This window comes from Ambystoma mexicanum, chromosome 3q (genome assembly GCF_040938575.1).
Source record: "Ambystoma mexicanum isolate Mex_15411 chromosome 3q, UKY_AmexF1_1, whole genome shotgun sequence".
Lineage (NCBI taxonomy): Eukaryota > Metazoa > Chordata > Amphibia > Caudata > Ambystomatidae > Ambystoma > Ambystoma mexicanum.
The window spans coordinates 1,111,307,889-1,111,323,495 of record NC_090926.1 but is presented as its reverse complement, the minus strand read 5'-3'; the positions used below and the strand labels follow the sequence as shown (position 1 = coordinate 1,111,323,495).

At 50.5% G+C, this 15,607-nt stretch overlaps 1 protein-coding gene across 1 annotated transcript in view; it reads left to right on the top strand.

Annotated features, from left to right (window-relative positions):
• LOC138447652 (neurogenic locus notch homolog protein 3-like) overlaps positions 1-15,607 on the top strand; it is a 536,025-nt gene that overhangs the window by 309,733 nt on the left and 210,685 nt on the right. Inside the window, exon 13 of the mRNA XM_069603876.1 lies at positions 97-289. Coding sequence (XP_069459977.1) covers positions 97-289 — 193 coding nt within the window. The remainder of the gene's footprint in view (positions 1-96; positions 290-15,607) is intronic.

Genomic DNA, 15,607 nt, shown 5'->3' with positions numbered 1-15,607 from the left:
GCTGTAAATGTCCTGCATTGGTAAAGATGCTTGCCACAGAAGTATTACCCTTTGCCCCTGATATTCCATAATCTTAGTTTTCTTACTTTGATGCAGGGCCACTTTGCAACGTGGAGATCAACGAGTGTGCCTCCAACCCTTGCAAAAATGGTGGTACTTGTGTTGATCGTGAGAACGGGTTCAGCTGTTTGTGTCCGCAAGGCTTCCATGACCCCCACTGTTACTCTGAGGTTGACGAATGCAGCAGCAGCCCGTGTGCTCATGGTACCTGCAAGGATGATATCAATGGGTGAGTGTTGTCATTGTTTGTGATGTTTTCATGGGAGGATTACTCTGCGTTAAACATTGGAGATGACAAGCACATGCTTGCGGAACACTGTAGGTTGTAGCGAAATCTGTAAAATGATCTTTTGGATGACTTAAAATTTGAGACTAATCTGATTGCTTCTGCATCTTCTAAAGCCAAGTAATTGATTCCTACTGTGCATTCACTGATTATGAAGATGGGTTTCTAAAATCAACCCGGTGGAATTTTAGGAGGCCACCCTAGTTATGGTGAGTTCACACAGAATAACGCACACACATTCAGCTTAGACAGTCGATGTAAAAAATGAAGCCTTAAGGAACACACCAAGAAATGAAATTAGCATGTAGTATTACACAAAACCAAATGTATACATTCATCAGTAGGTTCACATACATTGCATGAATCAATTAACCAGGTAAGTAATAGGATGCAAATCAAACTAATGGAACCAATACAATTCCAATTCCTTTAAGAAGTCTGTTAGGGAGAATTCTCATTTCTATGCTAATTCCCTTCAACCTTAGAGACCCCCTGCTCTTTTGCTGGACTTTAGGACTTTTCATCTTTATCCTGGAGTGAGACCTTTTTCTCACTCATGTATTTTTCATCTGATTTGGACTCTGTGTCTGACAAACTCCAAAGGCATCACCTTTTGTATTGTGACACACAGCACCTTCAGTGCAGTGTCACAGAGAAGTCCTTTGGATTTCTCATAAGGTTTAAATACCTTCTCTTGGATAAACTACTGTTCCCAAGAGTAGTAAAGTGAAATTGACTTTACTTACCCGTTTTTCCTATGTAGGTCCAGTACACCCCATCGTATGTGGAAGCACTGGGTACTTAGCCCCTTTTCCTACTAACTCATGTAACATTTTGTTACCCTCACTACATTTAATGGCTGGTGGTAGTGGTTACATTTTCCTACCATTGTGCGTTTTTACAGTAGGCTGAATCCTCCGCTGCAGTAATGCACACATCGGGTGGCCATTTTGTCAAAAAGGCCCCGGTCTTCTTTTTTTGCCATTTCTTGCTTGTGAGGTCGGTCTTGGGTTTTACACTCGGCGCCAAACCAGATTTAACCCTTTTGTTCATTTTGTCTTTGGCAGGCTTCAATGCTGAAGCCCGCCTCTGGCTCCAGTGTGTCTGGCAGGGCAGGAAGTGAGGGAGGTGCCCGGAACGCCCTGATCTTAGTCTCCTTGGTTACTTGAATGCACCTATTACTGATTGGCTGGCTGGCTGGCCTTTGAGGACAGCCACTCTGCTGTGTGTGACAGCTAGGCTGTGCATGAATGGGAGAAACCTGCATAAAAGGCAAGGTCTCTTGAACAGAAGGCAGTCAAGCCCTGGAAGAAACATCAAACGAAGGAAACTGGAAGAGAAGCTGGCTGTACCCTCGTAGACCCTTGAAGTGCCCGGTGAAGCCCTGCTGCAGTGATGAAGCTGCAATTTCATATTGACTAGAGAAGCCAGGATCGGACGACTTCTTCCCTTGTGTTGGTGGGACCAACTGACTCCAAGACTAACTTTGCTGGAACCAGCTGGAACCGGGAGAAACCCCTCTCCCTGCTGGCTGTATTTCTTTCTGCAGCTGGAGCCGAGTGCCAGGGGTCAGAAACAAGTGCATCGTCTTTAAGCCGGACCGGAGCTCCAGGAAGATCCCAAGGACTGCCCCAAAGCAGAACGACACAAGCATGAGCCACCTCAACAGAGTGCTGGACCCCAGAAGCAAGGGAAGCCCTTCAAGTGTCCAAGAATGGCTGTGGTGCTATTAACCGGTAGCTGAAACCATGACGTGCTGCTGATTTGGAAAGAGCCCATAGCCGCTGCCGACGTTTCAAACTGCAGTGCAGGAGTCCTCCAGACATCCTAGCTCTTGTCTCCACAACTGAGGCCCAGGAACCTAGGACCTGCAGGACTGCAAACTGAACAGAAGCCAGCTGGATCTGCTCCTTCCAACCTAAGGTACTGTCTTGACTAAAGGGGTACTTACCTTTTTGGTATGTAGCTGTTTGTTCTCACTGAACACTTACAGTAGCATATTTTCTGCAGAGTTGCTTGCAGCTTTGACCTTCACAAGCCTAACAGCTTGTGGCCTACAGTGATTCTTTTTCTACAAACTCTCTGAAAACATTGTGCAAGGCTTTTATGCGATCTGAAGAAGTGATCCAGCACCCTAGACATTATTCAGTTGACTTTGGCTGTCCTGGCTCCCTGCAGACTCTTCTGATCGATTGACCTTGGTTTTAACTGTCCCTCATAGGTGGTGCATACGTTTAACTTGTATTGCTGGGAAAAGGTCTAACCTACACTTAATTGGAAAGATTGGAAAAATAGTCGCATGTTTTGAGGACCTGTTAACCTTTTTCCTTCCCTAACCTATTCCTTTTCCACAACCTAAGTATTGCATGTTCAGTGTCCTAGTAATTGAAGTCACCTCAGGGTGTAGGATGAGTGTGTGACATCCCAAAAGGGTATCAACCTGCTTATCTTAAATCTGAGGAAGTGTTAGGAAGTGTTTTTATTATTGCATATTGCCCTTTCTAAAGAAGGCTTATATAAAACCAACCATTAAATAATTATTTTACTAGAAAACCTTCAGTATAAGTTATTTGAATACTTGTCATTGTGAATCTTATATCTCTACAGCTCGCATTTACCCCTCTTGAGATGCGTCCGGCTGCTCAGTTACTCTACCAACTTGTGTCGCACAGACCTGTACCAAAAGGTGGGTTACCTATCACCAAGAGGACAAGGCTGGTGTAGTCTCCCACAGGGTTACTACATACAATCTTGCCCAACAAAGTCCAGCGCCCAAATGTATGAGACATTAGTGACTGAAAGTCACAGGTTCTAATACAGGTTTCGCCAGGGAAAAGTTTGTGGTGGTGATTTAAAACCGTTCCAAACTATTTAAAAGTTGGGTAGGTATTTGACCAAAGACAGTTGAGTTCTCCTCTCAATCTCAGCCCCAAGGTTAGCCCACGTGTATATATGACTCGTGTTCGATGACCAAGGGTAAGCAGAGTGACTTGAAGGACAATGTGCTTATCACACAGTGTTACCCTATGGAGGACAGGAACAGTTAAGTTTACTTCCCCTGCCTCTCCTCAAACTCTTCCTTTTCCTAGGTCACATTGGATTGTCTGGGAATCACTGGGGATCCTTACATTTTATCTTGGAGCAACATTTCCTCCATATTCAATGGACCCCCAAATTTTGCTTTTGCCTACCCATAGGACAACCAGATACATAGAACAAGATTTATAAGGACTAAGATATATAACCCAGTAACCCTATGCTCAAATCTCTGCATCCCTAACTCACACGAAAATCCACACAACCATCTTCACGCTCAGCAAACCTCACACACTTCACCACACCGCGACAACAAACACATAAACCGCACCAACAGCACTCGAGGTCTCGCATCAGTCCGATATTCACACCAAAGCTCAGTTCATGGTAAAAGCCAAACAAACTGGCAACAACACTCCACTTCTTTCACTTTCCTACTCCCTCTTCACCTGACTAACCCATCCCGCCTTCTTGTTTGCAGATCTGCCTGAGTGCTTGGGGACCAGTTCCGTTGGTGACAGTGCGCAGTGCAAATACCTTTGAACATTTTGTGTTTCTCCAGCATGGGGTCTGGCATGGATTCACATGCTCATGAATATTCCCCGTCGTCAGGCTGGGAATCCTCGGTAAAGAAAAAACCAGTATCAGTTTCGTTTCTGATCTGTCTTTCGTAGTAATAACCAATCACTGGTCTCTGCGTCATACTGACCACAGCCAATGACTGCCCTCTACCTAAGCACCGCCTCTGGCAGCCATCTTCAGATTTTTACCGCACGTTCATGTGTTGGGATCCTCGTGCTATTGCTCTCGAGCGTTAGTGCTTTTTTCGCGCTTTTTTCACAAAAAAACTTCGATTCTTTCGGTCAAAGAGCCTCAAGCTCCACCGATCCTACATCCGATCAACGGGGACCCGTGTCGGATTCATCTGTGCCCCTCAAGGGTGAAGATTTCGTCGAGCTACACTTCGGAGGAATCTAGAAGCTTCTCAGGCCCGGTCTCGGAGATGGCCCAGGAGAAGGGAAGCTCGACGCCCGGAAAGCTGTTCAGGGTCTGCCCTGGATGCCAGCTGCAGAACGTCTTCAAGGAGGACGAACACTCTTTCTGCCTTTACTGCCTTCATGAGGACAAGACGCACGTGGAGAAGGACTGTGCGTTTTGCGGCAACATGTCGGAACGGACCATGAAGGACCGCCATCAACGTCTCGCCAACTGGCTGGAGGGTAAGAGCCCGTCTGGCGAGAAGAAGAAGAAATCCGAGCGGTCTTCTAAGACCTTTGAGGGCGCCCCGGCGACGGGGGCCCAACATAAGGCCAAGCACCGCGAGTCCGCTGGCACCGGGAGCGCCGAACGGTCGGGCTCTACGGGCGCCAGGCAGGGCGCACCCTCCCCGGCACCATCAACCGCGAGCCAACGCTCTGGGTCGGGTAAGAGGAAGGCCGAGCACCCGGCGAAGCTCCTGGAGAGGCCCCGGTCGAGCTCTAAGGCAGAGGAGGAGCGTGGCAGTGCCCCCTCCCTCAAGGATAAGGCGGTGAGCGCACCTAAGGTGGTGAAGGCCTTGATCCATCCGACCAAGCCCTCTATCGAAACGGTCGCGGCGGCCCTGGCTCAGCCTGTGGTGGCTGCACCAGTGGTGGCGACCTCAGGGCCCAGAATCTCCCTGCCTCCTCGGAGGGAGTCTTCCTTTGTGCCCATCGATAGGACCCCCGTGAAACCCTCCGTGGGGAAGAAGAAGGGGGGGCAGGGCGTCGTCGGAGATTCGGCCTCAACCTCAGAAGAGGAGCTGATCGAGGTCTTAAGCCACGGCCTAGGCGTGGAAGAAGGCCAGCCCGTCGGAATGGACCCCGACGCAGGTGACGACGACGACATCGTCGAGGATACCGACGGGGCCCCTGCTCGCCCGTCGGATTCCCCTCTGCCAGCGCCGCAAGACAACTCGGCGGCCATTTTGTTGGCCATACAGTCCTTATGCTCCGAGATAAGGACGAGGCTACCGTTACCGACGGAGGAACCTCTCCCGTCGGGGGATCCAGAACCGGGACCTTCTGGTGTTCCCCCTACCAAGAAAAGAAGGATCCATCCACCACCTCCTTTTCAACCGTCGCGCCCCTTCCAGCCCTCCTCCCCGTCCACCCGAGGGGATGATACGGGGACTGACACGGCAGCGACGGGTACGGACGACGAGGCATACGACGAGGATTTTCCGTCGTCGCCTCCCACCAGGGCTTCTCCGCCCGACGAGATCGGATCTTTCCACTCCATGATCTCCAGGGCTTCCGAGCTTTTCCAACTCTGCCCTGAGGAGAAGAAAAAGGAAGGCTTCCTTTATCAGCGGCGCGAGGCCAAGAGGAAGACGGTCCTCTCAGTGCCTCTGTTGGACGACATTTGGGATGAGGGCCTTTCCCTCCTCAAGAACCCTTCCACGACGCCAGCTAGAAGAGACTGGTACGAGAAAAAGTACCGGGTCCCGGACACGGCCCCCCTGTGCCTCCGGGCGCAGCCTACCCCGGACTCCGTCGTCTCCGCGGCAGCCAGGAAGAAAGCGGGGGGGGTTGCGGCCTCCACATCGACTTCCCCGCCGGACGGCGAGGGAAAGAAATTGGATGCTATGGGACGTAGAGTCATCTCGTCGGCAGCGACGACGATTAAAGCGGCCAACGCCTTGGCTATCGTGGCCCGCTATGACAGGGAGCTCTGGTACAAGATAGCTCCCCTGCTGGATTTTCTGCCGGACGACAAGAGGGCGGAGGCCCTTGAGATCCTGCAGGAAGGTGAGGTGGCCTCGGACCACGCCATCACCGTGGCGACGGACATCGCCGACACCGGGTTCCGCCAGCTGGGCAACGGCGTTTGCCTTCGACGTCGTGGATGGCTCAAAGCTACGGATTTCCGGCAGGACGTACAGACCAGAGTCCTGGACATGCCCTTCGACGGGAACAACCTGTTTGGGAAGACAGTGGACGATTCCCTTCAGGCCATCAAGGCGGATACTGAGACGGCCGGGGCCCTTGGAGTCCTGCAACGACGGACGCCCTTTCGGAGCGGCGGAGGCAAGGGCGCCTCCAAAGTTTCCGGCGGCGGTTTCGCTTCCTACCGTCAAGCGGCCCGCTCGTCGTCGCAAGAGGCCTACAGAGGACGAGGCAAGTCTAGCGGACCCCGCCGTCGTCGCCAAGGAGGTCAAGGCGGCAAGGCCGCGCCCAAGCAGGATTGAACCGGCCGTGGGGTCGGGCCCCCACCGAAGCACCCCGGTGGGAGGCCGGCTGGCGGGCTTCGTCAGCGTGTGGGAGTCCATCTCCACCGACCGTTGGGTGCTGGACGCCCTGGCCCGGGGCCACGCGCTCGAGTTTCAAAGAAGGTGCCCGCGCGTCCCCCCCGTGGCCAGGAAAGAACTTCACGTCCCTCAACTTCTCCTGGAGGTAAAGGCGATGCTCAGAAAGGGCGCCATCGAACTCGTCCCAAAGAGGCTTCGGGGCTCCGGAGTCTACTCGAGATACTTCCTCGTGAAGAAGAAGACGGGAGGATGGCGCCCCATCCTGGACCTGCGACGTCTGAACAAGTTCATCAAGGCGCAGAAGTTCCGGATGGTCACCCTCCAGCACGTCCTGGGTCAGCTGGAGGAAGGAGACTTCCTATCGTCGTTGGATTTGGAGGATGCCTACTTCCACATTCCCATCCTAAAGGGGCACCGCAAATTCCTCAGATTCGTGGTCCAAGGGCGTCATTACCAGTTCAAAGCCCTTCCCTTCGGACTACGGTCGGCACCCAGGGTATTCACCAAGTGCCTCGCACCGGTGGCGGCGCAGCTGCGCCGCGAGGGGATTCACGTCTACCCCTACCTGGACGACTGGCTCATCCGCGCCAAGACGAGGGAGCTCGCCGTGGTCCACACGGCAAGGACCGTCCAACTCCTCACGGACCTGGGATTCTCCGTGAACTACGCCAAATCCCACCTGGTGCCCGCGCAAGTCGCACTGTTTCTGGGAGCCAGGCTCGACACAGTGTCCCTTCTGGCCTCCCCGTCGGAGGAGAGGACCAGGACCATCTTGGGCAAGGTGCAACGGATGTTGGTGGCCGACGCGGCCAAAGTGAGGTCCATCAAGTCCCTCCTCGGGATGATGTCTTCCTGCATCTCCCTCATTCCCATGTGCAGGCTCCGGATGCGCCCGTTGCAAGAATTCCTGGATGCGCGCTGGATCCAGACGACGGGCAGCTTCGAGGAAGGGATCAAGCTCGACGAGAGTTTCCGACGAGCGATACGGTGGTGGGGCACCCGCGCGCATTTGACGGCGGGCATGGACTTCCAGACCCCAGCCCACCAGGAGACCGTGACCACGGATGCCTCCCTGGAAGGGTGGGGAGCGCACACCGAAAATCTGCACGCAAGGGGACTCTGGCTCCCGACGGAGAAGTCCCTGCATATCAACGTCCTGGAGCTCCGTGCAGTGTTTTGGGCCCTCAGGTCCTTCCTTCCGTCCCTCAAGGGCAAGGTGGTGAGGATCTTCACCGACAACACCACCACCATGTTTTACATCAGGAAACAGGGCGGAACCAGGTCCCCAGCGCTGTCCAAGGAGGCGCAGGACCTGTGGCATTGGGCCGTTGCCCAAGGGATTTTTCTGGTGCCGTTTCATCTGGCAGGGATAAAAAACACCATCGCCGACTCACTCAGCAGGGAGCTGCGCTCGTGCCACGAGTGGGAACTACGGCAGGATCTGGTGGATCGCCTCTTCCGACGGTGGGGCACACCCCAGATCGACCTGTTCGCGACGGCGACGAACACCAAGTGCCGGAGGTTCGCCAGCAGGTTTCCCCAGACGAGGAGCATGGGCGATGCTTTCTCGTTCCCCTGGGAGGGCCTGTTCCTCTACGCGTTCCCTCCCTTGCCTCTGCTAATCCGGCTCGTCAACCAGCTCAAGAGGTCACGGTGCAGGATGATCCTCGTCGCACCTGCGTGGCCGAGGCAGATATGGTTCCCGGACCTTCTGGACTTGTCAGCGTCCCCGCCGATCAAGCTGCCGGCGGACGCGGATCTACTCTCCAGGGAAGTAGGCGCCATCCTCCACCACGACCCGAAGTCGCTGAACTTGCAGACCTGGCTCCTGCAGCGCTAGAGTTTGGAGGATACGACATACCGGCCGATTGCAGAGAGGTTCTTGCAAAGGCCAGGGCGTCCTCGACTCTTAAATGCTACGGACACAAATGGAAGAGGTTCTCTGTCTGGTGCCACGCACAGAAGATTAACCCTCTACGGATTACGGCCCCCCAAGTACTGCCGTACCTGCTGACGCTGGCCAAAGCTGGTCTGGCACACGCGTCCATCAAGATTCATCTTGCTGCGATCTCCCGATACACCAGAACCACGGGACGGACGTCCTTGTGGTCTCATCGTCTGGTGAAAGGGACTGTTCAGATCGTTCCCGCCGGTGAAGGCTCCAGCCCCGGCGTGGGAGCTCAACGTGGTGCTGACCAAGCTCATGGGACCTCCGTTCGAGCCTCTGCACTCGGCCCCGTTGAAGTTTCTATCGTGGAAAACAGCTTTTCTTGTGGCCATCACCTCCGCACGACGAGTGGGAGAGATCCAGGCCCTTTCCTGCAAGGCCCCGTACTTGACTTTCCACGACACGAGGGTAGTGCTCAGGACGCACCCCTCCTTCATGCCCAAGGTACCGTCGGACTTCCATCTCAACGAACCCTTGGTGTTACCTGTGTTCTTCCCGTCGCCTTCGTCGCCGGCTGAGAGGACTTTGCACTCGCTGGATGTGGCTAGAGCGCTGAAGTTCTACGTGGACCGCACGAAGTGTTTTCGGAAGACGTCCCAACTCTTTGTGAACTTTGGACCTGTCAATCAGGGGAAGGCTCTCTCGAAGGCTTCCATTTCCAGATGGCTCTCCGGCTGTATCATGTACTGTCACCGGTTGGCAAACCGACCGCTGCCTGGCCGTCCGAGAGCCCATTCCACCAGAGCGATCGCAGCTACCACGGCGTTCCTATCTGGTGTGCCCCTGCTGGACATATGCAGGGCTGCTACGTGGAGGTCGACGCACACCTTCACGAAATTCTACTGCGTCGACCGGGATTCCAGGGAGGAGTCCAGGGTCGGCCAAGCAGTGCTGCGCAACCTGTTCGCCTGAGGTGAGCCTGGTGAGGAGGTAAGATGCTTAATGTTGAGTTTGATGTGATGCTTAATGTTGAGCCTTTGCCACCTCCCGTGGTTGTGCATGTGTGTACTGCTATGTATTCTTTATTCATGAGCATGTGAATCCATGCCAGACCCCATGCTGGAGAAGGAACAAGTTACTTACCTGTAACTGTTGTTCTCCAGCATGGGTCTGGCATGGATTCACATGCGAACCCTCCCGCCTACCCCTCTGCGGCTCTTCACTTGGTCATACTGCCACTTCACGTGCTTCCAAATCTGAAGATGGCTGCCAGAGGCGGTGCTTAGGTAGAGGGCAGTCATTGGCTGTGGTCAGTATGACGCAGAGACCAGTGATTGGTTATTACTACGAAAGACAGATCAGAAACGAAACTGATACTGGTTTTTTCTTTACCGAGGATTCCCAGCCTGACGACGGGGAATATTCATGAGCATGTGAATCCATGCCAGACCCATGCTGGAGAACAACAGTTACAGGTAAGTAACTTGTTCCTTACACCATATCCTGACTTTTTGCAATGAAGTGAAGCCTTCAGCTTCACTCCACTCGCCTTTTGATCATTAGTTATGGGGAGACTGACAAGTCCTTCAGACTGTTGGTACTGGGAAACTGTATCCCTTATCTATTTTTGGGTAACTTTTTCATGTTGAACACAGCATCTTATAGTGGGGATACTTTTGTATCACCCTAGACTACACTTTTTGTGGTTACTTTTAAATGTGACTAGAGACAAGTTGGTGGCAGCAGTTACCTTTTTACTATTTTACTGTATTTTATTTGAGCAGTACCATGTTAGGCTACTGTGTGTGCCGTACCATGGCTGTGCGACTAGCTTTTTCACCTGTTTGGCCATTTTGTCTTTTAGCCTTCTGCCTGCCTTGCTTAGTCAGGAAAATCTGTTTATGGGCATGCATTTTCCTGGGAAAGCGGTTTTCCGCGGGCTAGTGCAGGGCTTGTGTTGAAAAAGGGAAGTGGGTTGGGACTGGCTGGTCCAATACGCAAACTGGTTTCTGTATGTCTGGAGTTGTATGCATGAGTTTACCCAACAGTGCTCCCTGTTTTCCATAAGAAGAGTCCTGCAGCCATTCCACAGAGATCGAGGAGCCAAGTATTCTGCATAGCTTCCTTGGTTATGCAAGTCACCAAAAACTCAACTATTCAATAGCCACTGCCCCACAGGCGCACACCCGCCTCAGCTGTGATAACCTAATGTCTTTGCTATTACTAATGCATTGCATATATGAGAATGTGTGATGTAAACTGTCTGTATAATTTTTTTATGCATACTGTTCGCTCAAGCAAATATCCTGTAACAGCGCCACGCTGCCGAAGGGCCGATGTGCACATTATATATGAGAATAAATAAAAAAACAAATGGCTGTGAAGACTTGGGAAGACTCGTGGACCGATCCTGAGAAGGCCTGGTGACCAACTTTTGCTGCAGTCCTGGTGGCGACCTGTCTGGCTAGTGATCTTGGAATACCCTTGTCGGTGCTTCCCACATTAGGTGTGGTAGTAGCAAGCATTCTCAACAGTCTCGTGAATCCCGCCAAAGACAAAACGAACAAAGCGACCAAACATGGTTTGGTACGCAGAGTAAATCTCAAGGACCTTTCCATCAAGAAATGGCAAAAAAAGACCAGGGCCATTTTGACAAAATGGGCACCCATGGGTGCTTTACCAAGGCTGAAATTGCAGCCCACGGTAAAAGCACAAAATGGTAGTAAAAAGTAAACTGCCACCAGCCATTAATTGTAGAAAGGTAACATAAAATGATTACATGAGAAACTAAACAAAGGGCATATTAAGTAACCCCTCCAGCAGCCTATGGTAAGAAAGTGTGTGCTGGGGTCTAGAAAGGTACACATGCAAGTAAAGTCAATTTCACTTCACTGCTCTTGGAAACAGTAGTTTATCCAATAAAAGTTATTTAAACCTTTGGGAAATCTGAAAGACTTCCCTGTGCCACTGCACTGAAGGTGCTGTGTGACACAATGTAAAGATGATGCCTGTGGAGTTTGTGAGACTCCATAACCAAAAAGAAACTGAGTCCAAAGAACAGAAAAAATACATGAGTAGGAAAAAGGTCTCACTTTCTCCAGGTTAAAAATGTAAGTCCTAGATTCCAGCAAAAGTGCTTGTGGTCTCTAAGGTAGAGGGGAATTAGCAAATATCTGGGAATTCTCCCCAACAGGGATTTTCATCCTCTTTACATTTTCAATAAGTGAGCCAACTCACCCCCACCTATGTGGAGTGCTGGGGGATCCAATGTATCCCCTTTCTTACTTGATAATGTTTTTGTTACAATTGAAAGTTTACATAAGGGGCTGGTGGCAGTGGTTTTACCTGTATGCCTTTTTAGTCTAATTACTCAAAGGCTGTTAATTCAGCCTCCGTAATACACAGAAGGAACACCATTCTGCTAGAATGCCGAGTTACTACTTTTTCGCCATTGTAGAGTATCCATGTTTCTGAGGTCTTCAACTGCCATTCCAGGTGGGAACAACCTCAGTGGAAGCGTTTGTATTCCCCACCTAGGCTCCAGAGTGTCTGAGAAGGCAGGTAGCGAGGGAGGAGTCCAAAACTCTGCAGCCCTTTCTTTCACCTTGCCTGAAGGGAAACGACTCCCTGTTGTCCTGATGGGACAGCTAGACCTCCCCTTTCTGTAAATTGCAGGGAGAGATTGCAGAGGGTGTGCTGTAGTTTCATGATAAATACTCCGGGCTTCGAAGCTGCTGACAAGTCCACCACTTGAGCTGAAACCGAAGATGAAGAAAGGACGTCTGTAGCGATTTGCAGTGACCGGGGAGCCTGCTGTAACCCTTTCTTCCAAACGACCTCGTGGTCCAGAACGCGGTGACTACTACCCAGAGGCTTGTGGGATCCACTAGTCTCAAGAAGACATGTATTTGGAACCATCCCACGATATGCTGCGATCTTGCTGTGCTGCAATACCTCAATACCATTGTGTCCTCGAGCTATTGTGCGGTGCATGGTTTTCCGAAGTCCCAATCCGTCTGAAACTTTGGTGGCCGCCTCCTGGCTCTCCAGAGACACGATTAGAATCCCTGCAGGCTCCTCACCAGAGTGTATGACAGTGAAAGAATCCGGCCTGTTATAGGTTCTTCTGGTTGCTGTAAAAAGGCGCCAAACCCAGAGCTGTGAGAATCCAACAAATAAGACCCACAATATTCTTGACCACCTTCAGGACAAAAAACGGCAAACAATCAAGAGTGACCGTCTCTTCACTCTTGTGATGAATATTGGCAAAAGATGTCTTCAACACATTCACAGTTCCATTTTACCTCCAAAGTACAATTGATGGAGGTGGCGCAAGTACTGGGGGTAAGTCCCAAGTGTTCGAAGGAACTAAATTTAGAAGCTCAGACGAGCCAACGCCTATTCCATGTGAGAAGCGGACAAATGAGGACTGGAATTGCCTGAAACATATGTAGACAGTCTGAGAAAATACCATTGGACTTAAATGCATACCACAAAGGAATATAAGGGTGCAAACCAAAGAACATTACATTATATATAGGATGACAAGAGAGACTTTACTTTGTTTTTCTTGTGCATCATATACTTTGGTGAAAGATTGTATGTCTGTAGGTACGAGTGGGTATGAAAGGTGACAAATAGATGTTTTAGAGGAGATTGATTTTGTGCAGTATCCATTTAATTTCTTGGTCGATAGTGATATAAATAGTGAAATTAAATATATATTTTTTGTAAGCATTTGTTGGAGAGTGTTAATTCAGCTTCTATAGCAAGATACATCTTTTTATTATGATTCCCTTGTCGTGGTGACTGAAAACAAGACCTCAGAAGGGACTTTGCAGCAGGGATCGATGAAGGCTCTAGGCAAGGTTCTGCGGATTTGGCGCCTTTACAAAGGTCCAGCACTCTGTTGAGGGGACTTTTCGGATTCTGTTAATGTCTCTCGAGATTCACCAGGATGCCTACGAAGTTGCAGTGAGTTTCGGAATTCAGAAGACCGTGCACCGCACAATGGCTTGAGGTCCCATGGTATTGGGATATTGCAGCAACGCAAGGTGGCAGCAACTATTGGGGATGGTTCAAAATGCAAGTCTTCTTGAGTCTAGTGGGTCTCACCAGGCTCTGGGCCAGGGTCATCATTTTCCGAGTCCCCAGGTCAATTGGAAGAAAGGGCTACTGCAGGCTCAGGTTACAAAGCAGGCTCTCTGGTCACTGGAAATCATTTCTGGCGCTTTTCCTTATTCATCCTCTTTGGTTTCTGTTGGGTAGAATTCTCATACATGTGCTAATACCCTTGACCTTAGAGACCCCCAGCAACTTTGCTGGATTTTGAGGACTTGATTTTGTTACCTGGAGTGTGCAAGCCTTTTTTCCCCACTCTCTCATGTATTGATGTGTTTTACTCTTGTGGTGTTTTGATTATGTAGTTTTAGACTACTCCATGGGCATCATCTTTTCATGTGTCACACAGCACCCTCAGTGCAGTGACACACTGAGGGTGCTGTGCCTTTTAGGCTCTCCCAAGTTTTAAACACCTTCTTTGGGATAAACTGTTTCCCAGAGAAAGTAAAGTGAAATTGACTTTACTAGTCTTTTAAATTCCTAGACCCAGCACACACTATCTTACAATAGAGTGCTGCAGGGGTTACCTAGTATCCCCTATGTCTAGAAACACATGTAGCAGTCAAACGCTAGCCTTTTCTATCGAAATGGCTGATGGCAGCGGTTTTACAACAAACTACCATGATTTTTCCCGACCACGAACACCAGTAGCTAAAAATAGCGGGATCCATGTTTTTCAATATGGCGTCTGAGCCCCCTTTGTTTAAACAGGTCTCTGTCTTTTTTCGACATTTCTTTTTGGAAAGTTCCTTCTAGAGTTTCTCTGCCCGTCAATCCATGTTTGGTCCCTTTGTTCCTACGCCTTTGGCGGGCTTCAGGACTGAAGACCGCCTCTGGCGCCCGAGTGTCTGGAGTGGGCAGGAAGTGAGGGAGGTGCCCGAAACTCCCTGTGCTTAGTCTCCTAAGAGAACCAAATGCACTCTGGTGTGATTGGCTGGCTGACTGTCCAGCAAGCACAGCCACCCTTTCGGGTGAGTGGCCGCTAGGCTGGAATGAATGGGAGAAAACTGTTTAAAAGGCGAGTCTCTTACCTTGGAAGGCAGTCGACCACTGGAACGAAAGAACCAAAGACTATAGCTGGAAGAGGACGGCTGCTGTAACTCCTGGACCGTTAGTTTGGCCGGTGAAGCCCTGCTGCAGGTCTGAATCGCCAAGTTCATCTCGACAGAGAAGCCCTTGAAGGACGACTTCTCCCTTTGAGTTGGTGGGACCAATCAACTTGTAAACCACCTGGACACCATTAACAGAGCTTGTTGTATTTTCCTCCGCGTACTGCAGGAAACCGAATAACCAGGGAGGAAGGACACCAGTTTGTGTGCTTCATGGCAGCTAACCGGAATCGAAGATTTGCCAGCTTTGCGAGCAGTCCCTGTGCAGTGCAGGAGTCCCCCGACGTCCTCCCTCTTGTCCCACGACTGAGGCTTAGGAACAGCGAGATCTGCAGGAACTGCCACGAACAGAGGTCTTCAGCTGCATCTTTTTCTTCAAAATAAGGTACTGTGAAAACCCGACCAAGAGAACTTACCTCACTGCGAAAGGGTGTGAAACTTTGGCAACTTGCAGGCCTAGTCGGCTTGTAATCCGGCATACAAACCTTTCTTCTATGAACTACTTCTGAGAACCATGGCAAAGACATTTCTGTTAAACTACCAGAACTGTTTTTACCTATAAAAGACTCTAGCCCATTGACTTTGGCCTACTTATTGCATTGAATCAACTCCTCTGGTGAACTAAAACTATTGGTACTGTTTAAGAGTAACTGTACTATTCTTTTTAAAATGTTATGCCTTTTTGCTCCCACTTCAAAGTAGTTTAAATGTCACATAACCGAATAGTGCAAAGTACTGTAGTCTATTTTTGTGAAATTGATTGCCTCCTTTTAGTGAATGTTTTGTAACGGACTGTGTAATAAATTAAGGGTTTTACCAAGAAACCTTGAGTATAAGTG